General features: G+C 41.8%; 1 protein-coding gene and 1 non-coding gene across 3 annotated transcripts in view; both read right to left on the reverse strand.

Annotated features, from left to right (window-relative positions):
- Positions 1–8,835: 8,835 nt before the first annotated feature.
- Positions 8,836–27,634, reverse strand: part of NDC80 (NDC80 kinetochore complex component) — a 41,979-nt gene continuing 23,180 nt past the window's right edge. Inside the window, exons 11-17 of one of the 2 annotated variants that reach the window (XM_053571173.1) lie at positions 26,328–26,533; positions 24,027–24,179; positions 22,264–22,353; positions 17,150–17,242; positions 15,935–16,065; positions 13,795–13,897; positions 8,836–9,044 (exon numbers count right to left, since the gene is read on the reverse strand). In XM_053571173.1, the coding sequence (XP_053427148.1) occupies positions 8,907–9,044; positions 13,795–13,897; positions 15,935–16,065; positions 17,150–17,242; positions 22,264–22,353; positions 24,027–24,179; positions 26,328–26,533 (914 nt within the window). In that variant the 3' untranslated portion in view covers positions 8,836–8,906. The remainder of the gene's footprint in view (positions 9,045–13,794; positions 13,898–15,934; positions 16,066–17,149; positions 17,243–22,263; positions 22,354–24,026; positions 24,180–26,327; positions 26,534–27,634) is intronic. The other variant, XM_053571174.1, reaches the window with a different exon arrangement.
- Positions 18,626–18,732, reverse strand: LOC128572257 (U6 spliceosomal RNA). The gene has a single exon (XR_008376149.1). It is a non-coding gene; the product is annotated as a U6 spliceosomal RNA (small nuclear RNA).

Consider the following 27,634-nt stretch of genomic DNA (forward strand, 5'->3'; position numbering starts at 1 on the left):
TCTAGAATAAAACATATGTGGAAATCATAGTGAGGTTGGTAAAGATTTCTTGGGTTTGGAAAAGATTTCTTAAAATACTACACAGAATGAAGAATGTATAAAACAAAAAAGCAATACATTGGCCTTCATTAAAATTAAAAACTTTTTTCTGCAGAGTCCTGATGGCTGTAAAGAGTAAAATTAAAAAACATTTGCTCTTCAAAAAGTTATAATTAAGAACATGAAGAAGTAGGCCCCAATACAGGACAGGATTGAAAAGGTAAGGAAACTTTCGATGTTGATAAATAGGATATATTCATTAGCCTGATTTTGATGATGGTTTTACAAATATGTTAAATCTTACGGCTGGGCACTGTGGCTCATGCCTGTAATCCTAGCACTCTGAGAGGCCGAGGCAGGTGGATTTGTTGAGCTCACGAGTTTGAGATCAGCCCGAGTAAGAGCAAGACCCTGTCTCTACTAAAAATAGAAAAACTGAGTCAAGAGGATCTCTAGAGCCCAAGAGTTGGAGGTTGTTGTGAGCTATGATGACGCCATAGCACTCTACCCAGGGTGACAGCTTTAGACTCTGTCTGAAAAAAGTATATTATGGCTGGGCTTGGTGGCTCACGCCTGTAATCCCAGCACTGCAGGAGGCAGAGAAAGGAGAATTGCTTGAGCTCAGGAGTTCATGACTTGCTTAAGTGAGAGTGAGACCCTGACTCCTAAAAAAATGAAAAACCCAGCAGGCACCACAGTGAGCGCCTGTAATCCCAATGGCTTCCGGAGGCTGAGACAGCGGGATGCCCACAGCCCAAGTCTGAGGTTGCAGTGAGCTACGATGCCATTGCACTCTGCTCAGGGGATAGGGTGGGACCCTGTCTCAACAACAACAACAAATCTTATGAAAAGCTTAAATATGTAGTTCATTTTATGTTAAAACACTATAAGAAATAAAGATAATCCTCCTACTCTGGGAGCCTGAGATGGGTGGATCGCTTGAACTCAGGCATTGAAGACCAGCCTAAGCAAGTGGGAGACCCTGGGTGGCTCCTGTGGCTCAGTGGGTAGGGTGCTGGCCCCATATACAGAGGGTGGTGGGTTTGAATCCAGCCCCAGCCCCAGCCAGCTAAAACAGCAGTGACAACTGCAACAAAAAATAGCCGGGTGTGTGGCGGACGCCTGTATTCCCAGCTACCCAGGAAGCTGAGGCAAGAGAATCGCCTAAGCCCAAGAGTTGGAAGTTGCTGTGAGCTGTGTGATGCCACGGCACTCTACCGAGGGTGACAAACTGACACTCTGTCTCAAAAAAAAAAAAAAAAAAAAAGAGCAAGACCCTGTCTTCACTAAAAACAGAAAAATTAACGGGCATTGTGGCAGGCACCTGTAGTCCCAGCTATTTGGGAGGCTAAGACAGGAGGATTACTCGAGCCCAAGAGTTTGAAGTTGCTGTGATGCTATAGCATCTCTACTGAGGGTGACAGAGTGAGATTGTCTCTCTCTCTCTCTCACACACACACAAATATATATATTAGCCAGGAGCTTGTAGTTTCAGCTATTCGGGAGGCTGAGGCAAGAGAATCGCTTGATCCTTAGAGTTTGAGGTTGTTGTGAATTATGATGATGACTCTAGGACACTCTAGCCTGGGCAACAGAATGAGAGTCTGTCTCAAAAAAAAAAAAAAAAAAGATTCTGATTCAGTAGGTTTGGTGTGGGACCAATAGCCTGCATTTCTAAAAAGCCCACATGTGATAGCAATGGTGCAGTTTCCAAATCAGCTTTTGACTGACACATCTCTTGAGACTCTCTTTTCTTTAAAATTTTTTTTTTTTTGTAGAGACAGAGTCTCACTTTATGGCCCTTGGTAGAGTGCTGTGGCTTCACACAGCTCACAGTAACCTCCAACTCCTGGGCTTAAGCGATTCTCTTGCCTCAGCCTCCCGAGTAGCTGGGACTACAGGCGCCCGCCACAACGCCCTGCTATTCTTTAAAAATTTTTTTAAATTAATACATAGATGTACATATTTTGGGAGGATGTGATGATTTTTTTTCTTTTTTTTTTTTTTTTTGTAGAGACAGAGTCTCACTTTATGGCCCTCAGTAGAGTGCCGTGGCCTCACACAGCTCACAGCAACCTCCAACTCCTGGGCTTAAGCAATTCTCTTGCCTCAGCCTCCCAAGCAGCTGGGACTACAGGTGCCCGCCACAACACCCGGCTATTTTTTGGTTGCAGTTTGGCCGGGGCCGGGTTTGAACCCGCCACCCTCGGCATATGGGGCCCGCGCCTTACCGACTGAGCCACAGGCGCCACCCAATTTTTTTTTCTTTTGAGACAGAGTCTCACTATGTCACCCTTGGTAGAGTGCCGTGGCCTCACACAGCTCACAGCAACCTCAAACTCTTAGGCTTAAACAATTATCTTGCCTCAGCCTACCAAGTAGCTGGGATTACAGGTTCCCCCCACAACGCCAAGCTACTTTATTTGTTGTAGTTGTCATTGTTGTTTAACAAGCCTGGGCCAGGTTTGAACCCGCCAGCCCCAGTGTATGTGGCCCGTGCTCTAACCACTGAGCAACAGGCACCGAGCTGGGATGTGCTGTTTTGAAATATTCATGTAAGATATAAAAATCAGGCTCAGTGCCCGAGGTACAGTGGTTATGGCACCAGCCACATACACTGAAGTTGGCAGGTTCGAACCTGGCCCGGGCTAGCTAACCAACAATGACAACTGCAACAAAAAATAGCCGGCGTTGTGGAGGGCACCTGTGGTCCCAGCTGCTTGGGAGGATGAGGTAAGAGAATCGCTTAAGCCCAGGAGTTTGAGGTTGCTGTGAGCTTTGATGCCAGAGCACTCTACTGAGGGCAACTTAATGAGACTGTTTCAAAAAAAAAAAAAAAGATGTAAAAATCAAATCAGGGTAATAAGTATATCTATCATTTAAAACACCTTCTTTATGGTGGGAACATTTGCATCATTCTCTATTATAGTATTGAAATACAGGCAATCCCTCACTTCCAATCATCCGACTTACATACAACTAATGACAAGAGGCAATTACAGTATGTCTTGAGTTACAAACATCCAACTTATGTACAGAGGCTCTCACAGATAATAAGTAAATATAATGGGTTTCAACTTACATACGAATTCAACTTAAGAACCTGAAGAACTCATCTTGTTCATGATCTGGGGACTGCTGATATACAATAGAGTATTGTTTATTCCAGTCACTCTGATTTATTGAACATTTTGTCTTCTTTCTTTTTTTTTTTTTTGAGACAGAGTCCCACTTTGTTGCCCTCAGTAGAGTGCTGTAGCATCACAGCCCATGGCAACCTCAAACTCTTGGGCTTAAGCGATTATCTTGCCTCAGCTTCCCTAGCAGCTGGGACTACAGGCGCCTGCTGCAATGCCTGGCTCTTTTTTTTTTTTTGCAGTTTTTGGCCGGGGCTGAGTCTGAACCCGCCACCTCCGGCATATGGGGCTGTAGCCCTACTCCTTTGAGCTACAGGCACTGCCCGATGCTTGGCTCTTTTTTAGAGATGGGGTCTTGCTCTTGCTCAGGCTGGTCTTGAACTCCTGAGCTCAAGCAATCCACCCGCCTTGGCTTCCCAAATGCTGGGATTATCGGCACCCGCCTCTTACTTTTTTTTTTTAGTGGTAAGATAGGATTTTTATTAGAAGTTAGAAAGGAGTATGGAAGAAGTAAAAAGCACCAGAGCTTCTGGAAGGGAAAAAAAACTGAACTGAGGAGTCTCTACATGGGCTCTTTATCTAGGGGTATCAGGACTAGAGAATTACACGTGGCCAGGACTGGCTCTTATTTCTTACTATATTTTTTTTTTGAGACATAGTCTTACTATGTTGCCCCTTGGTAGAGTGCCATGGCATCACAGCACAGCAACCTCAAACCCTTGGGCTGTTTTTTTTTTTTTTCTTTGGTTTATGCAACTTTATTGAAGAAAAATAAATCAATTACTAGCAGAGCTATTAGTTGATCACTCATCCATTGACAACTTGCATCATTTATTCAGTGCTATATTAAACAGTGTATTGGAAGATAGATTAATAGATCCAAGCCTCCTAACAAAACCCTTGGGCTTTAAGGGACTGTCTTGCCTCAGCCTCCCCAGTAGCTGGGACTGTAGGTGCCTGCCACAACACCTGGCTTTTCTTTGTTGCAGTCGTCATTGTTTACCAAGCTTGGGCTGGGTTCGAACCCACCAGCCTCAGTGTATGTGGCTGGCACCCTAACCACTGAGATATGGGCACAGAGCCTCTTACTGTATTTTTATATCCATTAATTTTTTTTTTTTGAAAGACAGAGCCTCAAGCTGTTGCCCTGGGTAGAGTCTTGAGGCATCACTACTCACAGCAACTTCAAACTCTTGGACTTAAGCAATTCTCTTCCCTCAACCTCCCAAGTAGCTGGGACTACAGGTGCCCGCCACAATGCCTGGCTATTTTTTGGTTGCAGTTGTCGTTGCTAAGCAGGCCAGGGCCTGGTTTGAACCCTCCACCCTAGGTGTATGTGGCCAGTGTCCTGCTGACTGAGCTACAGGCACTGTCTTTATACCTATTAATTAACCTCTCTTGATACCTTCCTTCCCCCTACCCATCCCAGCCCTCTGGTATATGGGGCCGGCGCCCTACTCCTTGAGCCACAGGTGCCACCTGATTGCATTCTTTATTATGGCTGAATAATATTTCATTGTGTATATATACATTTTCTTTTTCTTTTTTTTTTTTTGAGACCGAGTCTCACTTTGTTATCCTTGGTAGAGTGTTGTGCTGTCACAGCTCACGGCAACCTCCAACTCTTGGGCTTAAGCGATTCTCTTGCCTGGATTACAGGCGCCCGCCACAACATCCAGCTATTTTTTTGAGACAGGGTCTTGCTCTGGCTCGGGCTGGACTTGAACCTGTGAGCTCAGGGAATCCACCTAGTGGCCTCCCAAGTGCTGGGATTACAGGCATGAGCCGCTGTGCCTGGTCCATATATATATTTTCTTGATCCATTAATTCATTGTTGGGCACTTAGGTTGATTCTGTATATTGGCAGTGAATAGTGCTGCTACAAGCATTAAGGCAAATATTATATTTCAGTATATTGATTTTCTTTCTTTTGGTTATGCCCAGCAGGGGTATTGTTACATATAGTAGTTCTATTTTTAGGTTTTGAGGAGCCTCCACACTGTTTTCCACAGTGGCCATAGTAATTTATAATATCTTGCTGCCAGCAACATATAAGGGTTCCCCTTTTTCCGCATCCTTATTGGCATCCATTATTGCCTTTTATTTTTATTTATTTATTCATTCATTTATTTATTTTTTGAGACAGTCTCACTATATCACCCTCAGTAGAGTGCTGTGGCGTCACAGCTCACAGCAACCTTAAACTCTTGGGCTTAAGTGATTCTCTTGCCTCATTCTCCCAAGTAGCTGGGACTACAGGTGCCGGCCAGAACACCAGCTATTTTCTGTTGCAGATGTTGGTTAGCCGGCCTGGGCCATAGAATGCCATAGCCTCTATGTTGTTGGTTAACTGGCCTGGGCCAGGTTTGAACACACCAACTTCGGTGTATGTGGCTGGTGCTGTAACCACTGTGGTACGGGCACTGATCCTATTTTTTATTTAATTTAATTATTATTATTATTTTTAGAGACAGAGTCTCACTGTATCGCCCTTGGTAGAGTGCTGTGGCGTCACAGGTCACAGCTCACAGCAACCTCCAACTCCTGGGTTTAGGCGATCTCTTGCCTCAGCCTCCCTATTTTTTATTTTTTTTTAGGCTAGTCAAGTGAATCAGTGGGTGGGGACTTTTTAGATAAAAGTCATGTTAACTAGAGTGAGATATTATCCCATCATGGTTTTGATTTGCATTTCTCTGTCGATGTTCAGCATTTTTCACATATTTATTGGCTAGTTGCCTGTTTTTTGAGAATCATCTATTCAGATCTCTCCATCTGTTTTATGTGTCATTTGAGTGCACAACATCCACATGAGGCTGGTACCTCTTTGTGCAGATAGAACATTTCTATTGAAGAAAGTTCTATTAGATGTCACAAGTCCAGATTATCCAATATGTCGGTAACTATTTTTTTATGTGACATTCTCGCTGTCACCCAGGGTAGAATGCCATAGCCTCAAGTTTGGCTCATGGCAACCTCAAACTCCTGGGTTCAAGTAGTCCTCCTGCCTCAGCCTCCTGAGTAGCTGGGACTATAGGCATCCAGGACACCCAGCTAGTTTTTCTATATTTATTTTTTCAGTGGTAAGATAGGACTTTTTTTTTCTTTGAGACAGAGCCTCAAGCTGTCACCCTGGGTAGAGTGCCGTGGCATCACAGCTCACAGTAACCTCCAACTCCTGGGCTCAAGGGATTTTCTTGCCTCTGGTTCCCAAGTAGCTGGGACTACAGGCGCCCACCACAACGCCTGGCTATTTTTTTTTTTGGTTGTAGCTGTTGTTGTTGTTTGGTGGGCCGGGGCTGGATTCAAACCCGCCAGATCAGGTGTATGTGGCTGGCACTTTAGCCACTTGAGCTACAGGCGCCGAGCCAAGATAGGACTTTTATTAGAAGTTAGAAAGGAATACAGAAGTAAAAAGCACCAGTGCTTCTGGAAAGTAAAAAGAACTGAAGAATTCACTCAGGAGTCTCCACATGGTCTCTTTTATCTAGGGGTGTTAGGTGTTTTTTCTATTTTTAGTAGAGACAGGGTCTCACTCTTGCTCAGGCTGGTTGCAAATGCCTGAATTCAAGCAATCTTCATGCCTCAGCCTCCCAGAGTGCTAGGATTACAGGTGTGAGCCACCATGCCTGGCCAAAACATTGGTAACTATTAATCTTATCGTATCTATTAGTTATCCTCCAACCTTGACCCTTGTTCATTCCACTCTAACTGAAGGTCCTCCCCTTCATAAAGCTTTGTTGTGATTCCATTGCTAGATCTTATAGTACATAGCGTACATTTCTTTTTGTTTTTGAGACCATCAGTTTGTTGCCGTTGGGAGAGTGGTGCGGCATCATAGCTCACAGCAACCTCAAATTCTTGGGCTTAAGCAATTCTCTTGCCTCAGCCACCCAAATAGCTGGGACTACAGGCACCCACCACAATGCTGGCCTATTTTTATTTATTTATTTTTTTGTGGTTTTTGGCCGGGGCTGGGTTTGAACCCGCCACCTACGGCATATGGGACCGGCGCCCTACTCCTTGAGCCACAGGTGCCGCCCTAGCCTGACTATTTTTAGAGATGAGGTTTCACTCTTGCTCAGGCTGGTCTTGAACTCCTTAGCTCGGGTGATCCACCTGCCTTGGCCCGCCTTGGTGCTGAGATTACAAGTGTGAGCCACCAGGCCTGGCCATAGCTTACATTTCTTTTTATCATATGCTTTATTCTGACTTACATTAGAGCTGGAATGAAGTTGAAAGAATAGAAAATTAAACCTCACAATCTAACACAATTTCCTCATCATCCTGAATATTTTTTCTTGGCTTAGTCTTGTGCACCAGATGAAGTAAGTTCCAGTGTGGCTTCTAGCGCTACCAAGAGGCATGACCTGAAGTAAACCATAACTCCTATAGGAATATTCTTATCCCTAAAGTGAGGGGACTGTAATTGGGTATTGTGGTGGGGACTGTAGTCCCAGCTACTTGAGAGGCTGAGGCAAGACAGTAGCTTGAGCCCAAGAGTTTGAGGTTGCTGTGAGTTATGACACCACGGCACTGTACTGTGGTTGAGAGAGTGACTGTCTCAAAAAAAACCCAAAACAGGGCGCTGGTCCCATATACTGAGAGTGGCGGGTTTAAACCCAGCCCTGGCCAAACTGCAACAAAAAAATAGCCAGCATTGAGGCAGGCGCCTGTAGTCCCAGCTACTCGGGAGGCCGAGGCAAGAGATTCACCTAAGCCCAGGAGCTGGAGGTTGCTGTGAGCTGTGACGCCATAGCACTCTATTGAGGGTGACAAAGTTAGACTCTGTCTCTATTAAAAAAAAAAAGCGTTTTTAGTTAAGACAGAACGAAAGCTTTGCATACTTTATACAAGAGGGATCAGCAAACTTTTCTATAAAGGGTCAGACAGTAAACATTTTTGGCTTTGCGGATTATATGCTCTCACGAAAGCTGTCACAGGCAGGGTGTGAATGAAGAGGGGGTGTGTGTGGTTGCATTTGTTCCACACGGCACAGGTTGAGTGCATCCCAAACCTGAAATTCTCTGAGTGCTGACACCACCAGTAGAAAATTTTACCCTTGACCTCATATAATAGTTTGATAAGAAAATAACAGGAGGTGCCTGTGGCTCAAAGGGATAGGGCACTGGTCCCATATGCCGGAGGTGGCGGATTAAAACCGGGCCCCAGACAAAAACTGCAAAAAAGAAAAAAAAAATTAAAAAAATACACTTAAACTTATATATATATATAAAAGAATACAATGGGCGGCGCCTGTGGTTCAGTCGGTAAGGGACCGGCCTCATATACCGAGAGTGGTGGGTTCAAACCGGGCCCTGGCCAAACTGCAACCAAAAAAATAGCCGGGCGTTGTGGCAGGCGCCTGTAGTCCCAGCTGCTCGGGAGGCTGAGGCAAGAGAATCGCTTATGCCCAGGAGTTGGAGGTTGCTGTGAGCTGTGTGAGGCCACGGCACTCTACCGAGGGCCATAAAGTGAGTCTCTGTCTCTACAAAAAAAAACCCAAAAAAACTAAAAAAAGGAATACAAAATAACAAAACACTTCTGGTCCCAAGATACTGAACATACAGCCGCTAACCCCTGGTTTAGACTATACCACCATGTGAAGTCAATAAAATAATAAAATTCTTAAAAAAAAAAAAAAAGAAATGAGGGAACGGAAACACGTTACTGTTGCAGTTTTATTAATAATGGATACAAAAATAATCAACATTAACTAATCAACATTTATCTTCATTCATCGGAAGCCTTAAGTAGAGCAGCTTTCTTCTTGTATTTATCAGCAACCTCTCTGATGTTTTCTAAGAGATCTTCTGACATGCATTCTTCATACTCTCTGTTAACTTTGGCAACCTGTTCCTCAAGATGTTTCTAGTGAAAACAAGTAGCAGTTGTTAATGTAAAAACATTAATTTCTTTTAAAGTATTTAATTGTTAAATTTGCAAACAAGAATAGAACATTTGTAAGTTAAAAACAGGAATATACAATGATAGGCTGCCATAAAAAAAAAAAAAAAGAACAAGAATAAAAAGAATATCTTGTAAATACATATCTACCTGTAGGCCTTTTTCTTTTTCGAGACAGTCTCGCTTTGTCGCTCTCAGTAGACTGTCCAGGGTCACAGCTCACAGCAACCTCAAACTCTTGGGCTTAAGTGATTCTCTTGCCTCAGCCTCCCAAGTAGCTGTGAGTACAGGCACCTGCCATAACTATAGGCGCCTGCCACAACGCCCGGCCATCTTTTTTAGAGATGAGGTCTCACTCTGGTGCAGGGCATTTTTGAACTTGTGAGCTCAGGCAATCCACCTGCATTGGCCTATCAGAGCACGTAGGCCTTTTTCTAATCATGGTAATTGTATCCCCTCTTTTGTCCTTGGGAGATAACCTAGGGAAGAATTCTTCCAGGCCACTTCCTGGCAACCCCTGGTGCTCTGTAGCATGTAGCTGCCTCCCTCCTCTCCCTGCCACTGTCCACATTGCCTCCTAAGGATGCCAGTCAATAGCGTCCCCCCAATATTCACATCTGTCTGAGATTCTAGACAGACGTGAATATTGGGGGGACACTATTTAACCCTATAAACACCTGCAGGTGGAACTGCATGGATATGAGCACCATATGGTACTCTAACCAGGAACTGCTTGAATTAAGGACTTTTGTCTGAGAGACGGTTACGGTGGCTCATGCCTATAATCCTAGCACTCTGGGAGGCTGAGCAGGTGGATTGCCTGAGCTCACGGGTTTGAGACCAGCCTGAGCAAGAGTGAGACCCTGTGTCAAAAAACCAGCCAGGGGGCAGCGCCTATGGCTCAAGGAGTAGGGCACCGGTCCCATATGCCAGAGGTGGCGGGTTCAAACCCAGCCCCGGCCAAAAACCACAAAAAAAAAAAAAAAAAACCCAGCTGGGCTTTGTGGCAGGTGCCTATAGTCTCAGCTACTTAGGAGGCTGAGGCAAGAGAATTATTTGAGCCCAAGAGTTCAAGGTTGTTGTGAGCTATGACGCCACAGCACTCTACTGAGGGTGACAAAGTGACTCTGTCTCAAAAAAAAAAAGCACTTTGCCTGAGAAGAAAAATATACCATCTAAAGATACCATTAGATTTAACCTCTTGTTTTCTTTAGTCCAACTTCATTACTTGTTGAAAATTTCCTCACATTAGGTTTGACTTTCTATGTTTCTTATACTTTATTATTTAAGCTACTAAACGTTTTTTATTTGTTTCACTGGTTAATCATCATTTTTTTTTTGTAGAGACAGAGTCTCATTTTACTGCCCTCGGTAGAGAGCTGTGGCGTCACATGGCTCACAGCAACCTCCAGCTCCTTAGGCTTACGTGATTCTCTTGCCTCAGCCTCTCGAGCAGCTGGGACTACAGGCGCCCGCCACAACTCCTGGCTATTTTTTTGTTGCAGTTTGGCCGGGGCTGGGTTTGAACCTGCCACCGTTGGTATATGGGGCCGGCGCCCTACTCACTGAGCCACAGGCTAATCATCATTTTGTATAGTAGAAAGTAAGCAATCAGTAAATATTTACTGAATTTGGTCTAATATTCTCAAACAATGAACACACAAAAATTAAAAACTAATAGTAATCTACTATTGGCCAGGCGCGGTGGCTCATGGTTGTAATCCTAGCACTTTGGGAGGCTGAGGCGGGTGGACTGTTTGAGTTCACGAGTTCCAGACCAGGCTGAGCAAAAGCAAGACCCTGTCTCTACTAAAAATAGAAAAACTGAGCCAAGAGGATCACTTGAGCCTGAGTTGGAGGTTGCTGTGAGCTGTGATGGTATTCTACCCAGGGCGACAGCTTGACACTCTGTTTCAAAGAAAAAAAAACGTAATCTATTATATTTTCAAATCTAACTTTATGTTAACTGATTAATACTTTGATAACTGTGGTTTCTTTTCACACAAACCCTTAGTGATAAAAAAAAAGTCACTAGGGGATTAACACTGAGGATAGACTAACAGTTACAGATAATCGAAAGTTAGGTCTGGATGCAATGGCTCATGCCTGTAATCCTAGCACTCTGGGAGGTGGAGGTGGGTGGATTGCTTGAGCTCAGGAGTTTGAGACCTGCCTGAGGAAGAGTGAGACCCCCCCCCCGCCCCGTCTCTACTAAAAATAGAAAAACTAGCCAGGCATGATGGCACATGCCTGTAGTCCCAGCTATGTGGGAGATTGAGATAAGAAGATTGCCTGAGCCCATGAGTTTGAGGTTGCTCTGAGCTATGATGATGCCACAGCACTCTACCCAGGGTGACAGAGTGAGAGTCTGTCTCTAAAAGGGATGTTCACAATCGTTTAGTACAACTTCTTCATTTTGTAGATGAGGAAGTTGAAGAGCAAAAGATGTAAAATGATATCTCCAAGCAGACATTCTCACCATAAGCCATCAATTGTATGCTATGAATTAACTTTTCTCTTATGCATCTAGAATGAAACTACTGGACACCATCTTTGGGAAAATGAAAAAAATATTCACTCATTATTTTCTGGTCTGTAGTTCAGATGAACAATACCGGATGAAAGGATCAGGCAAGGTTAGCCACTAAATGGCTGAATTAGAAAGCAGGCATAGCCCAGGTTTTCTTTCTTTCTTTTTTTGGTGACAGAGTCTCACTTTGCTGCCTTTTGGTAGAGTGCCATGGTGTCACAGCTCCCTGCAACTCCCAAGTGATCATCTTGTCTCAGCCTCTCAAGTAGCTGGGACTTAGCTGCCACAGTGCCTGGCTAATTTTAGAGATGAGTCTTGCACTGCCTCAGGCTGGTCTCAAACTCGTGAGCTCAGGTGATCCACCCACTTCAGCCTCCCCGAGTGCTAGGATTACATGTGTGAGCTACCACGCCTGGCCAACTCAGGTTTTCTGATGTGGTATCCAGGATACTTTTCTTAGTTCTTACCACTAAGCAGTAAAGAGCACTAGCAAGAAAGCAGCAATTCCCTGTGTTTCAGAAGAGATGACGGGAAGTGGGATATCACATACTTGTGGTGATATGTGCCACCATATCTGGCTACTTTTTCTGTTTTTAGTAGAAAAAGTCTCACTCTTGCTTTGTTTCCAATAAATGGAGACTATGCGTGTGATATAATGAAAATAAATTTGTTTTTCTTTTTTTTTTTTTGTAGAGACAGAGTCTCACTTTATGGCCCTCGGTAGAGTGCTGTGGCCTCACACAGCTCACAGCAACCTCCAACTCCTGGGCTTAAGCGATTCTCTTGCCTTAGCCTCCCAAGTAGCTGGGACTACAGGCGCCCGCCGCAACGCCCAGCTATTTTTTGGTTGCAGTTTGGCCGGGGCCGGGTTTGAACCCGCCACCCTCGGTATATGGGGCCAGCGCCTTACCGACTGAGCCACAGGCGCCGCCAATAAATTTGTTTTTCTTAAACCGTTCTCACTGGAAATGTATTTCTTTTCTTTTTTTTTTTTTTTTTGTGGTTTTTGGCCGGGGCTGAGTTTGAACCCATCACGTCCGGCATATGGGACCGGCGCCCTACTCCTTGAGCCACAGGCGCCACCTGGAAATGTATTTCTTAAACCGTTCTCACTAATAAATTAACCAGGAATTTTGTAGTTGAGAAATTTATCATAGCTTTTAAGGGTTATAGCAGGCTAGAGGAAGTTTTACTGTTGAACGTTAAAGCTAAGTGAAGAGTGAAGAAGCTTTATGCTTCAGAAATACTTGGTTCTGTGTTTATATGAAATTACAGAAAGGAAAAACAATTGTCATAAGATATGCTCTTTCATCGTAATCTTAAAGAGTAAATGTACTGATGTATTTTCTGTATGTAGAAAATGGCCTGGTGCAACATCACTATATATATCTATATATCTATATCTATATATATTTTTGAGACAGTTACAGTGTTGCTCAGGCTAGAGTGGTGTGGTGGCAGCCTACCTCAAAGCAACCTCAAATTTCTGGGTTCAAACAATCCTCCTGCCTCAGCCTCTTGAGTAGCTGGGACTACAGGCACCTCCCATAATGCCCGGGTCATATTTCTTTTTTAGTAGAGATAGGGTTTTGCTCTTGCTCAGGCAGGTCTTGAACTCCTGAACTCAAGTAATCCACCTGCCTCAGCCTGCCAGAGTGCTAGGATTACAGGCATGAGCCATGATGTCTGGGCCTATACATTTTTTTTTGAGACTGAGTCTCATGCTATTGCCCTGGGTAGAGTGCTGTGGCATCATAGCTCACAGTAACCTCAAACTCTTGGGCTCAAGCGATCCTCTTGCCTTAGGTTTTTTTTTTTTTTTCTTCTTTTTAGTAGTGATGGGATCTCACTTTTGCTCAGGCTGGTCTCTTGTGAGCTCAAGCTATCTACTCCCTTAGCCTACCAGAGTGCTAGGAATACAGTCAGGAGCCACCGTGCCTGGCCTCCATTGTTGATGTAATAAATACCATTGCATGCTGTTTATGCAGAGTACTTTATAAAATTTGCAGTTGTTCCCCTGCATCCCCTAGCCACAACACTAGATGGGATTCTTCTGATAAATTTTTAATAGATCATATTTGCAATTGAAAGAAAAATCATTTATTTTCTATAGAAGTAAAGTAGAAATATATCATAGTTTTAAAAACCTTTCTTAGAATGCAGAAAAAACAATAATTCACTTACCTCCACTGATCCTACATGTGTAGCAACCATCTCTAAAAGACGCTGCAAGTTATTTCCTACTTTTCGTCTTTCTTCCGTTGTGGTCTGGACAACTAGCTGGTATCTGTAGAATAAAAACTCTTGTTTAAGTTGTCCAGAAAAGTTTACTATATCAGTTCTAGGTCACTTTCTATTTCCACATTCAATAAAACAAGCTGTGATATATCAGTACATGCAAAACTTGCTATATGTGTAATTCATAGAGATCCAGCTCTCAACTATTAAAACAAACGAAAATATTTTCCAAGAACCTTTGCAAGCAACCAGACAAAACAGCATCAAACCTTCATGCTTTAACTATTATGCTTTAGAGCAAATGGTATTAAAAATCTCCGAAGGAGGGCGGCGCCTGTGGCTCAGTCGGTAAGGTGCCGGCCCCATATACCTAGGGTGGTGGGTTCAAACCCGGCCCCGGCCAAATTGCAACCAAAAAATAGCTGGGCGTTGCGGCGGGCGCCTGTAGTCCCAGCTACTTGGGAGGCTGAGGCAAGAGAATCGCTTAAGCCCAGGAGTTGGAGGTTGCTGTGAGCTGTGTGAGGCCACGGCACTCTACCGAGGGCCATAAAGTGAGACTCTGTCTCTACAAAACAAACAAACAAACAAACAAATAACACACACACACAAAAAAAATCTCCAAAGGAATTATAAAGTAAAATGCTGTCAAGACAAGGCAAGCAATTTGCAAATGGGAGAATAGAAATATCTTTAGGCATTAAAGTTCAAACTATAATAAAGACAAAACTGTAGGCCAAATAAACCTCAACTGAGTTTTCTGCCCCTAGATCACAAATAAAGAAATCAATAGGTATGACTTTCTCAAGGCTTATACTTACAACTCAAAGTAAGAGCTTTTCAGTTATTCAAGGGTGACTTAAGACTGAAAAAAATTATATTTTATATAAATGTACCTAGAGCATATGGTACCTAGAGCAATGTAACTATTCAGTACATTGATTTATAGATTGTGGAAGAGAGTTTTATATATGTGTATATATATATAAATACGTATATACATATATATATAATATTTAAAGAAGGGATGCTGCTATTGGTAGTGACAGTTATTATAAAGTGTGGCTGAAATTATTCCTGGGTAAGTTTTTAACTTTTTTTTTTTGATACAGAGTCTTAGTATGTCACCCTGGATCGAGTGCTGTGGCGTCACAGTTCACAGCAACCTCAAACTCTTGGGCTTAAGCCATTCTCTTGCCTTAGCTTCCCAAGTAGCTGGGACTACAGGTGCCCGCCACAATGCCTGGCTATTTTTTCTTGCAGTTGACATTGTTATTTTAGCTGGCTGGGCTGGGTTTGAATACACCTGCCTTGGTGTTTGTGGCTGGCACCATAACCACTGTACTATGGGAGCCAAGCCATAAGCTCTGTGATTTTTATTGCATGATTTTGCAATAAAATTATTAGGCATATGTTGTGTCATAGCAGGCTGACCTAATTTATAGCGTAATTACATTTTACCATATAACATACATAATTTCTAGGGAAATACATGCATAACTTAAAAACACAAGAACTCAGTGGTGTTTATGCATGCTTAGAGGAATATTACCAAAATTCACTAACTGGCCAGGCACAGTGGCTTATGCCTATAATCATAGCCCTCTGGGAGGCCGAGGTGGGTGGATTGCCTGAGCTCATAGGTTAGAGACTAGCCTGAGCCAGAGCGAGATCTTGTCTCTAAAAATAGCTGGGTGTTGTGGCTGGTGCCTGTAGTCCCAGCTACTTGGAAGGCTGAGGCAAGAGAATTGCATAAGCCCAGGAATTTGAGGTTACTGTGAGGCATGATGTCATGGCACTCTACTTAGGGCAACACAGTAAGACTCTGCCTCAAAAAAAAAAAAAAAAAAAAAAAGAATCATTTCTTGGTGGGAATAATATTGTAGTAGAGGAACGTATCTTTTTTTTTTTTTTTTTTAGAGGAATGTACTTGTTAATAGAGAAAGTATTTCACGTTATAAGCTGTTGTGCTTAATTCTATTTACCACTTTCTCTACCCCAAATAGCTCTATAAAAAGCAACTGAAAATAGATCTAGTCTTAGAGAAATGTTACATAAGCAATGTAGAGTCTTGGTGAGATAAACTCACTCGCGCTGAACAGCCTCTAGCTCATTCATGGCCTCGCTGAGGCCCTTGTTCACGGTGCTCTCCAGCAGATGCTTGTGCTTCTCCAGGGACTCCAGCTCATGGGCACATTTCTCATCCTCTTCTTCAGCTTCCTAGCCAGGTAAAGTTACAGTTATGTTTTTTTTTGATATTTACATTGCATGTACTCCAGGTAGGTTAAAAATTATGTAAAGCATTTTAATAAAATCAGGTTGCATTATTTGTATTTTCAGGATGTTTATTATTTTACATGTAAGAGACTTTCAGATTCTCCTGCGGGAACTGTACACACATGTGACCTTAAAAAAATTTTTATTATAAATATTCATTAAAATCTAAAATACACTGCAATCTTTAACTCAGTGGTTTTGCTTTAGAAATTTATTGAAGAGAAAAAAATGGGAAAACTGCAAAAGATACACATGTAAGTATATTTGCAGTAATGTTTTTTTTTTTTTTTTGAGACAGAGTCTCACTATGTCACCCTTGGTAGCGTGCTGTGGCATCACAGCTCACAGCAACCTCAATCTCTTGGGCTTGAGCAATTCTCTTGCCTTAGCCTTCCAAGTAGCTGGGACTATAGGCGCCTGACACAATGCTCAGCTATTTTTTCTGTTGTTGATGCAGTTGTCTTTGTTGTTTAGCAGGCCCGGGGTGGGTTAGAACCTGCCAGCCCCAGTGTATGTGGTCAACGCTGTGACGACTGTGCTACGGGTGCCAAGCCAGTAATGTTATTTTTCAATTGAAAATTGAGGGAAATAATAAGGGGCTGGCTAAATTATACACATAAAAAATAAAAATGCAAATGAAGAATAGCTCTCTCTCTATATAAATGGAAAGCTATACATGACACATTGCTGAGAAAGGTAGATTATGGGCTTGGCATGGTGGCTCACACCTGTAATCCTAGCACTCTGGGAGGCTGAGGTGGATGGATTGCTTGAGCTCAGATAATGTAACAGTTAAGCGGTTCTTCAGTGAAGTACCCCTAATGTAGAAAAATGTCCTTTTAAGAACAAAATAAAATAACTCTTTATAATAAAACCTGGAACAGAAACCAAACTAAGATAAAAATTATAAGATACTATACACATAGCTTAAAGATTTCAGTTCCAGTGTGAGAATATGTGAGTCAATCAATCATGACATGGCTTTGGCTAACCAATATAAGCCAGGGCAAAATTCCAAAATTTTTACCTTAACTTTTTGTTGGTAAAGATCATCCAGCTTTTGAACTTCTTCTTTCAGAGTTCTCACACTTCTCTTGCTTTCCGTTGTCATTGCCTTCAGCTTGGGGAATAAAACTTTGGTTGAGAAATCATAACTATACCTTAAAGACATCTTAACAAGTTACGGTGTTTTACATTAACAATCAATTAACTAAACATTGTTATTTCTTCTAATTCTTTTAGACTCTCACAGAACATTTGTCAAAAATTTTTATTATTTCAAAAAGATGAATTAATTGCTAAGAAATCTTAAAAGAAGTATGATAATCTGTTTTTCTACTAGCAGCCATGGGAGTGCTTTATAAGCTCTCATATGTTATATAAATATCACATATTTTAATATTATGTTAATTTATTCATAAATTGTAAATTATTTTTGCTCTAAGTTTTGAAATTTGGTTTTATTTGAACTACATGTGCTACAGCTAGTTACTTAGTATTCCATTTGTGTGTTCGCCTTCTGAAATGTTAAATCATTATTTATATTAATTTGATTGGCTAGTGTTTGTTATTTAGTTATAGTCATGATTCTTCCAAATAATAAAGTCGCCAAATTTAATCTCGTTAAAGCTTGAGCTTTAGATTAACTGAACCCAAAACTAAAGAAAAAAAGTATTTCTTTTTTCTTTGAGACAGAGTCTCACTTTGTCACCATTGGTAGAGTGTCATGGCCTCCTAGCTCACAGCAACTTCAAACTCTTGGGCTCAAGTGATCCTGCTGCCTCAGCCTCCCAAGTAACTGGGACTACAGGCACCCATTACAATGTCCGGCTATTTTAAGACAGGTTCTCTCTCTTGCTCAGGCTGGTCTCTTCAACTCCTGAGCTCAAGCAATCCACCTGCCTCTCCCTCCCAGGATTACAGGCGTGAGCCACTGCGCCTGGCAAAAAAAGTATTTATAAAGTTCATTTCATGGTGGCAAGTGCTGATTGATAAAAGCAATTAACATACAGTAGAATGTTCCTAAGGTAGACCAAAAGGAAAATGTTTTCTGCAGATAATAGTAAAATGTATAGTTAACATCTTTCTTTAGAAAAGTGAATTTCCACATACATGAATTTAAAAAATATTATTTCGTGGGGTGAGGTGGATCACCTGACATCAGGAGTTCAGAGATTAGCTTGAGAAACAGCCAGACCCCATCCCTAAAAAAAACAAAGTTGGGCATTGTAGTGGGTACCTGTAGCTCCAGCTACCTGGGAGACTGAGGCAAGAAGATTGCTTGAGCCCAATAATTTGAAGTTGCTGTGAGCTATGATGGCCATCGCACTCCTACTGAGGGTGACAAACTGAGACTCTGCCTCCAAAAAAAAGAAATTGGGGGAGAAGTTATTTGGTAAAAGATAGGAAATGAACTACAATTATTTATTTATTTCTTATTAAATCATAAAGAGGTAGACCATGTATACATTAATGCATTTATGGGGTACAGTGTGCTGATTTCAAAAATATGGAACACTTCATGAATTTGCGTGTCATCCTTGTGCAGGGGCCGTGCTAATCTTCTCTGTATTGTTCCAATTTTATTGTATGTGCTGCCGAAGCGAGCACTGAACTATAATTATTAAAGAAATTTGCATGTACTTCTCATTTAATCTTTTTTTTTTTTTAGAGACAGAGTCTCACTTTATTGCCCTTATTAGAGTGCTGTGCTATTACAGCTCACAGCAATCTCCAGCTCTTGGGCTTAGGTGATTCTCTTGCCTCAACCTCCCGAGTAGCTGGGACTACAGGCACCTGCTACAATGCCCGCCTATTTTTTTGTTGCAGTTTGGACAGGGCCGGGTTCGAACCCGCCACCCTCAGTATATGGGGCCAGCACCCTACTCACTGAGCCACAGGCGCCGCCCCTACTTCTCATTTAATCATGAACTATTCCTTTTAAAGGAAGTTCTTTTCCTATTTTATAGGTGAGAAGATGGACTAGAAAGAATATTATCAGTTTAGGACCACACAACTAGCATATGCCCAGAACTCAAAACTAGACATTCTGAAGTAATTAACAATAAATTGTTTCATTAAATTCACCTGCCATAACATCAGCAGACACCAAAGTAACCAGAACTTCCACTAACTCCTCATGGTTGGTCAAACCCATGTATACTCATCTCTGAGCAGCTTCCACATTCCATGTCAGCTTTACTAAAGTTGCATCAATTACTTAAACATTTTTTCCTGATTCCAAAAATACACATTTCCATTGTGATAGATAAGGAAAAGAAGAGAATAACAATCATCAGTAATTCTTTTTTTATTATTATTTTTTGAATAACTTTTTTTTTATTGTTAAATCATAGCTGTGTACATTAGTGCAATCAAGGGGTACAATGAGCTGGTTTCACATATCATCAGTAATTCTGAAACCCCAAAAGAATCACTATCAATATTTGGCATAATTCTATCAGTATTTTCTTCATTGGTGCATTCATTCTTTTTTTGAGATAGAATTTCATGGTCACCCTTGTTAGGTAGAGTACCATGGCAACGCAGCTCAGAGCACTTCAAACTCTGGGGCTCAAGTGATTCTCTTGCCTCAGCCTCCCTAGTAGATGGGACTACAGGCGCCCAACACAATGCCTACTATTTTTTGTTTAACAGGCTCGGGCTGGGTTCGAACCCACCAGCCCCAGTGCATGTGGCCAGCGCCCTAACCGCTGATGTACGGGTGCCAAGCTATCATTTTTTTTTTTTTTTTTTTGAGAAAGAGTCTCACTCTGTCACTCTGGTTAGAGTGTTGTGGCATCATCATAGTTCACAGCAACCTCAATCTCTTGGGCTTAAGCAATCCTCTTGCTTCAGCCTCCCAAATAGTTGGGACTACAGGTATCCATCACAATGCTTGGCTGTTTATTTTTAGAGACAGGATCTCATACTTGCTCGTTTTGGTCTCAAACTCCTAAGCTAAAACGATCCACCTGCATTGGCCTCCCACAGTGCTAGGATTACATGCGTGAGCCACCACACCCTCCATAAACTTCTATTTCAGTGGTTCTCAACCTTCCTCCCTCCATAAACTTCTATTTCAGTGGTTCTCAACCTTCCTAATGCCTTTAATACAGTTCCTCATGTTGTGGTGACCCCCAACCATAAAATTATTTTTGTTGCTGTATTTGTACAGGGTGTATGTGATGGGGATGGCATGATGAAGTCATCACGTTGGGTACTCGTCTGTGGGCGTTATCTGCAAGTGGGCACACCTGCCTGGAGACGGATAGAGGAGCCACGTCTTGGTACCAAAGACCACTGGAAATACGTGTTTTCTGATGGTCTTAGGCGACCCCTGTGAAAGGGGTCTTGACCCACAGGTTGAGAACCGCTGTTCTATTTTGATAAAAGATAGGATTTCATTTTATATCTTGAAATTTGTTAGCTAGATCACAATAGCTCATGAACAGTTAAATTAAAGAGGGGGGTCTCGCTGGGCACAGTGACTGATGTTGTAAGTCTAGAACTCTGGGAAGCTGAGGTGGGTGGATTGCTTTAGGTCATGGATTCGAAACCAGCCTGAGGAAGAGCAAGCAAGACCATGTCTCTAAAAAAATAGCCAGGCATTGGGCGGCGCCTGTGGCTCAGTGGGCAGGGCGCCGGCCCCATATACCGAAGGTGGCGGGTTCAAACTGCAACAAAAAAATAGCCGGACGTTGTGGCGGGCGCCTGTAGTCCCAGCTACTCGGGAGGCTGAGGCAGGAGAATTGCCTAAGCCCAGAAGTTGGAGGTTGCTGTGAGCTGTGTGATGCCACGGCACTCTACCGAGGGCCATAAAGTGAAACTCTGTCTCTACAGAAAAAAAAAAAAAAATAGCCAGGCATTGTGGTGGGTGCCTGTAGTCCCAGCTACTTGTAAGGCTGAGGCAAAAGAATTGCTTCAGCCCAAGAGTTTGAGGTTGCTATGAGCTATGATGCCATGGCACTCTACCCAGGGTGACAAAGTGAGACTGTCTCAAAAAAGAAAATGTAAAGAAGAGGGGGTCATCTATAATTGCTTGGTGTCCTACAAACAATATCCTTTGTGTGTGCATTTGAGAAGTACCTTAACTTTTATTTATGTATTTATTTATTCTTTTGAGACACAGTCTCAAGCTGTTGCCCTGGCGTCATAGCTCACAGCAACCTCCAACTCTTGGGCTTAAGCAATTCTCTTGCCTCAGTCTCCCAAGTAGCTGGGACTGCAGGCACCCGCCACAATGCCCAGCTACTTGTTTTGGTTGTAGTTGTTATTGTTGTTTGGCTGGCCTGGGCTGGATTCGAACCTGCTAGCTCTAGTGTATGTGGCTGGCACTCTAGCCGCTTGAGCTACAAGTGCTAAACAGGCTTAACTTTTATTAATCAACTAACAATGTTCACTTTAAAAGTTACTCAAAGGTGAGCACGGTGGCTCATGCCTATAATCCTAGCACTCTGGGAAGCTGAGGCTGGTGGATTGCCTGAGATCATGGGTTCGAGATCCGCCCGAGCAAGAATTAAAAAAAAGAATGGTCGGTGTTGTGGTGGACACCTATAGTCCCAGCTACTTGAGAGGCTGGGGCAAGTGAATCACTTTAGCCTGAGTTTGAGGTTGCTGTGAGCTATGAAGCCACAGCACTCTACTGAGGGTGACAAAGCGAGACTATTTCAAAAAAAAAAAGGTTACTCAAATTTAGTTTTGGAAATAAAACTTCTATAGGCATTTAAGTTTCAGTTCTCCTGAAATTCCATGATCCAGAATGAAAAGCTTTTCAACTGACAGCCTCTAACCTCAAATAATTATGCCTATCTGTAAGGTAGCCACTTCAAATCTTTTAGGAGAAAAAAGGATACTAAAGTATCTCAAGTTGGTTGGGAACAGTGGCTCACGCCTATAGTTCCAGCACTCTGGGAGGCTGAGGCAGGTAGATTGCCCGAGCTCAGTTTTGAGATCTGTCTCCACTATAAACAGAAAAACCAGCTGGATGTTATGGCGGATGCCTGTAGTCCCAACTACTTGGGAGGCTGAGGCAAGAGTTAAAAATGAATTCCTTAGCAATCGGAAACAATAAATTATGTTTATTTTTAGGTTTTAAAGATCGTATTTTTGCTGTTAATGACTGCATGTTTCATTACTTACTTGTTCTAAAGTATCTTCCAAACCCATTTTTTTATTGAGAGCTTTATTAATTTCTTCTTCAGTTTCGTTCATGAGTTCCTTGAGAGGTACCTATAAAACATATAGGAATGTGGGTGATATATGACATGTAATTACAAAATATTTCCCCTGAGATGTCTACACACTGTAATAAGAGTAGCCACATTTGGAGAAAAAAGTGAAGCCATGACATTTTAAACCTAATATACCATCAACAAGAAAGCAAACCTAGTTTTTAAACCTCAGTAAGCTGACCACCCCAAATGACTACAACAAAGTGGTCGATATATGGAGGTGGTAAACATGACATACTAAGCCTACAGGATGGATGTATACATGTGGTGTATGTCTGGGCAATGAAAATTAGATCAACTTAACGTGGTGGTCAATTATGGAATTTCTACTGTACTTGCAAAGTGTAAGATTTGCTCATCTAGTCTAGAAATTCATCAATACGCTTTATTTATTTATTTGCATCATCAATACTCTAAACATTTTATAAGTAGGCTTAGTTTACTGTAGTACATTTCTGAAAACAATTTCTATGTAGGTTGTATTTTATGTTCTCTAGAAGCATAAATTTCTCTGCTTTTTAAAGTGTTTTGATATTTCTTAGAAAAATGAAGCAGTGCTGAGAATTTTCTCTTAATTCTTTTCAACAGTTTAGTCTTATAATTCCCTGCTTGTATTTCTTATGTTTACCTTCTATTCTATTGATTTGAACATAATGCTTCATTGTTTGCCATCTTTTTTTTATGGAGATAAAATTCATACTTCAAAATGGTTAAAATGAAATACGTTAAGACAAATTTATCATAAAATTAAACATAAAATATAACATTTAACATAAAACTAAAATGTGTAATTCGGTCGCATTTAGGACATTCATGATGTTGCATAACCAGTACTTCTAATTCCAAAATATTTCATCATTCCTAAAGAAAACTCCATAGGCCACTATATTTTAAGTAGGTCTTTTGAAGTTATTGCTGCATTTTAATTTTGGCCTGCTCCTTTTCCAAAGATGCAATGGCCTCTTTAGTCTCTAAGAACTTCTTACCAAATGCTACTTATAACACGTGGCCTTGCACCTTATTAATGCCACTTCCATTTACTGTTCTATTCAGGACTTCATTCCAGGGTTATCATCTCTGGAGTCTTTTCTGCTACATGGGAAGAACCAGCCTTGTTACTATACTTTGTAAAGATACTAATAAAACACGTATATAGCATTTAGTTACATATTTTGCCTTTGAGGGGACCAGTAGCAACTTGAAAGCAAGGGTTAGGTCCTTTTGTCTATTTTATAGTTCTGGTGTCTATTTTATATGTAAAGTAGGTAGAAAGGAAGAAAAGGCTTTACCATTTTAATTAGATATAGTAGAAGATTTCAACTACCAAGAAGAAAGAAGAGAGTTCCAGTGCTTGATTTGTTTAGTTCTGGATTATGAATATGCTAAAATTATACATTCATCATATACAGGTAGTCTTGAGTTACAAACATCTGACTTACATATAGTTCACACTTATTCAAGGAGGCTATTACAGTAAATCCCCAAGTTATAAATATCCCACTGACGTACAACTTGAACTTACAAATGGAGGCTTATTATAGGTAATAGGTAAATGTACTTGTCCCAACTTACATACAAAATCATCTTAAGAACAAACTACAGAATCTATTCCATTTGTAACTGGCAACAGCCTGTAATATAAAAATCTTCAAAGTAGTTATGATTACTTACATATACTTGAGCCCTGTATTTGACAAGGCAGTTGGCACCAGTCTCAGGATTAAACTTTATTTCAAAGTCATAACCTTTAGAATTCTCAGCACCTTTAGGGATAAGTTTTAATTTTCTAGCCAATTTGTGATACTCTGCTAACTGTGCTTCAATCTGTAAGACAGAACACAAAAAGAAATGTTAAAGCAGCCCCATTTCATATGATTTTCTATTTCTTTTTTTTTTTTTGAGACAGAGTTTTACTTTGTTGCCCTTGGTGGAGTGTCCTGGCATCATGGCTCACAGAAACCTCAAACTCTTGGACTTAAATGATCCTCTTGCCTCAGCCTTCTGAGTAGCTGGGACTACAGGCACCTGCCACGATGCCCAGCTAGGTTTATAGATGGGGTCTTGCTCTTGCCTCAGCCTCCCAAGCAGCTTGGTGTATAGGTGCCTGCCACAACGCCCGGTTACCTTCAGGTTGTAGTTGTCATTGTTGTTTAGAGGGCCTGGGCTGGATTCAAACCCGGCAGCTCCAGTGTATGTGGTTGGCGCCTTAGCCGCTTGAGCTACAGGTGCCAAGCCTCCATCTTCATCCTTGACTGATAACTTCCTTTTCCTCTATTCCCTAGAGTGGCACTATTATCACTTGCCCAACTACCTAAGCCACACAGGGCAACTGCTTTCCTTTTCTTTCATCAAGACTTTCCCACTCTATGTCCTAAAGGTGAGAATCTATCTACTTCTTTGCATCCTCATGATTTAAATTCAACTTGTAATTTCTCACTATATTGCCAAAGATTTTCATATTACCAACAACAAGATCTTTCTAAAATGTGACCACACCTGTTGAAAAATTTTAAGGTGTTCTTAGAACTTTCAGGATAAAGCCTAAACTTTTAAACATGGAAAGAGTCTTCACCCTGTGTGAAGTCTTCACTTTTTTTTTATTTTTTGCAGTTTTTGGCCGGGGCCAGGTTTGAACCCACTACCTCCAGTATATGGGGCCGGGGCCCTACTCCTTGAGCCACAGGTGCCGCCCAAGTCTTCACCTCTTTATGCTTACTTCTTCAGTCCAATCTCTCACTACATCCCCATTGCTATTAAGTTCCAGCCATATGAAAAGCTTATTCATCAGAACATTTTCTTTTTTCTTAGAGACATAGGTTTCACTTTATCACCCTCGGTAGAGTACCGTGGTGTCTCAGCTCACAGCAACTTCCAACTCGTGGGCTTAGGCTATTCTCTTGCCTCAGCCTCCCGAGTAGCTGGGACTACAGGCGTCTGCCATAAAGCCCAGCTATTTTTTGTTGCAGTTTGGCTGGGGCCGGGTTCAAACATGCCACCCTGGGTATATGGGGCTGGTGCCCTACTCACTGAGCCACAGGCACCACCCCATCAGACTATTTTCTTTTTGAGACAGAGTTTCAAACTGTTGTCCTTAGTACTGAGTACTGTGGCATCACAGCTCGGAACAAGCTCAAACTCTTGGGCTCAAGTGATTCTCTTGCCTCGGCCTCCCAAGTAGCTGGGACTACAGGTCCTGCCATAACGCCCGGCTATTATCATTATTTTTTGAGGTTGTCACTATTGTCTTAGATGGCTCAGGCCAGGTTTGAACCTGCCAGCCTCAGTGTAGTGGTCAGTGCCTTACCCATTGAGTGCCGCCCCATCAGACCATTTTCTTTTGAACTTACCCTCCTACCCTTGTCATGCTAACCCTTCCTTGTACTTCCAGTTCAGTTCAGCTGTTCTCTAAGAAAGCCTTTTCCAGACACACCTCGTCCATCTCCCCCAGTATGTACACTACATCTGGGTTAGGTGTACTATGTTTCCTCAGTACCCAGTGCAAGCACACATCTATTAGAGGTCTGATCTCATTGTGGAAAGACATGAACTAGGTTGGAGATGTCTTGAGGGGAAAGCTTATGCCGTCTATTTATTGCGTCCAGCATGGTGAGTGACATACAGCAAATGTTAAACAAGTGAGCAGCAGGCGGGTAAACGAAGAAGGACTCATTTCCTCTTCTACAAAGTAAAAGGGATGGCATTTGTGGAAATTATTTTCATGACCTTAGAGGCTCGTTTTGTTTATTTCTTGGTTCATTGTTATAAAAAACAAGCTACCTTAACTCTGACCGAGAGAAATTCTGGTGTTACTAAACTGACATGAAGGGATAAGTGTTTTATTAAAATGTTAGTGTTAAAAAATTTTACTCCTTTAGCTAATTTATTCTACTCAGTGAATTCCTCTTAATTGGGACAGACTTTTACAAAGGTCAGCTGTAGTTAAGTTGCCACTCTGGAAATGGTATGACCTACCGCCTCTTTGCCTCTGGCATATTTTAGCTCCTCATTCCACAACTTCTGTTGTTCAGCTTCCAAGTCCTTGGTTAATTTATTAATAGTCTGCTGCAATTCATTTCTTTCATGATTTATTCTCTCAATGTCTGCAACTGAGTACTTCTGGTTTTCAATAATATTCTGCAGTCGAGCATTCTCCTGTTTTATTGTTTCATATTCTAGTTCTGTATTGGAAAGAAGGAAAAAAAAATTTTTTTTTCTTTTCAGTTTTTGGCTGGGGTTGGGTTTGAACCTGCCACCTCTGGTATATGGGGTTAGCGCCCTACTCCTTTGAGCCACAGGCGCTGCCCAAGAAAAAAAAATTTTAGAGATGGTGGGTCTGGAAATACACAAATTATTAAAGTTTTAAAAATTCTTAGAAAGAAACAGAGGAAGAAACATATCTTAATATGGCTAAGATATCTAAATTTACAAATTATATACATATATATTTTATCTTTTTGTAGATGATTCTGTTTGACTACACTTTTTTAATAATATTCTTGAAGAAGACCATAATTAAAGTTTTGTGTTAGAAACGTATTTCCCTATTGGTTTGCTATGGTTTTCTGAAATTGCTACTTGAAAAAAAAAACGTGGCCTATCCTACAATGATAATAATTAGGAACCCTGGGGCTACCTACATGCTGGTCTTCATGTGAATAGCCAGAGTGGAGCCCAGCCGAGAAGGAGGGGATGCTCTAGGTTTCTAGGGCATGGTTGCTCAGCGCCAGGGCTGGGCTGAGGAGCTATAACACGAGGTGCTGGTATTTAAAGAGATTATGATATCTGAAATTCACAATGTTAAAAAATAGAACTTTTGTAATAATATTGAAGATCATTCTATTGTTCTTTCTAGAAAAAAGATCTCCGATTTCACTAATAAGTTAAAGAGGCTTGGCACCTGTAGCTAAACAGTTAGGGTGCTGGCCACATGCCCTGGGGCAGGAGGGTTCAAACCTGACCCGGGTGTGCTAAACAACAATGACAATGGCAACAACAAAAAAAATGGCTGGGAGTTGTGGCAGGCACCTATAGTCCCAGCTACTCAGGAGGCTGAGGCAACAGAATCACTTAAGCCCAAGAGTTTGAGGTTGCTGTGAGCTATGACAACACAGCACTCAAATGAGGGCAACATAGTGAGACTCTTGCCTCAAAAACAATAAACAAAAAACAAAAAAGAAGAAGAAAATAAAGCAGCTTAAGAAATCTTGTTTTTTTTTTTTTTTTTGAGACAGAGTCTCAAGCTGTTGCCCTGGGTAGAGTGCTGTGGCGTCACAGCTCAC

The sequence above is a fragment of the Nycticebus coucang genome, chromosome 19, assembly GCF_027406575.1.
Source record: "Nycticebus coucang isolate mNycCou1 chromosome 19, mNycCou1.pri, whole genome shotgun sequence".
In the NCBI taxonomy this organism is placed as follows: Eukaryota; Metazoa; Chordata; class Mammalia; order Primates; family Lorisidae; genus Nycticebus; species Nycticebus coucang.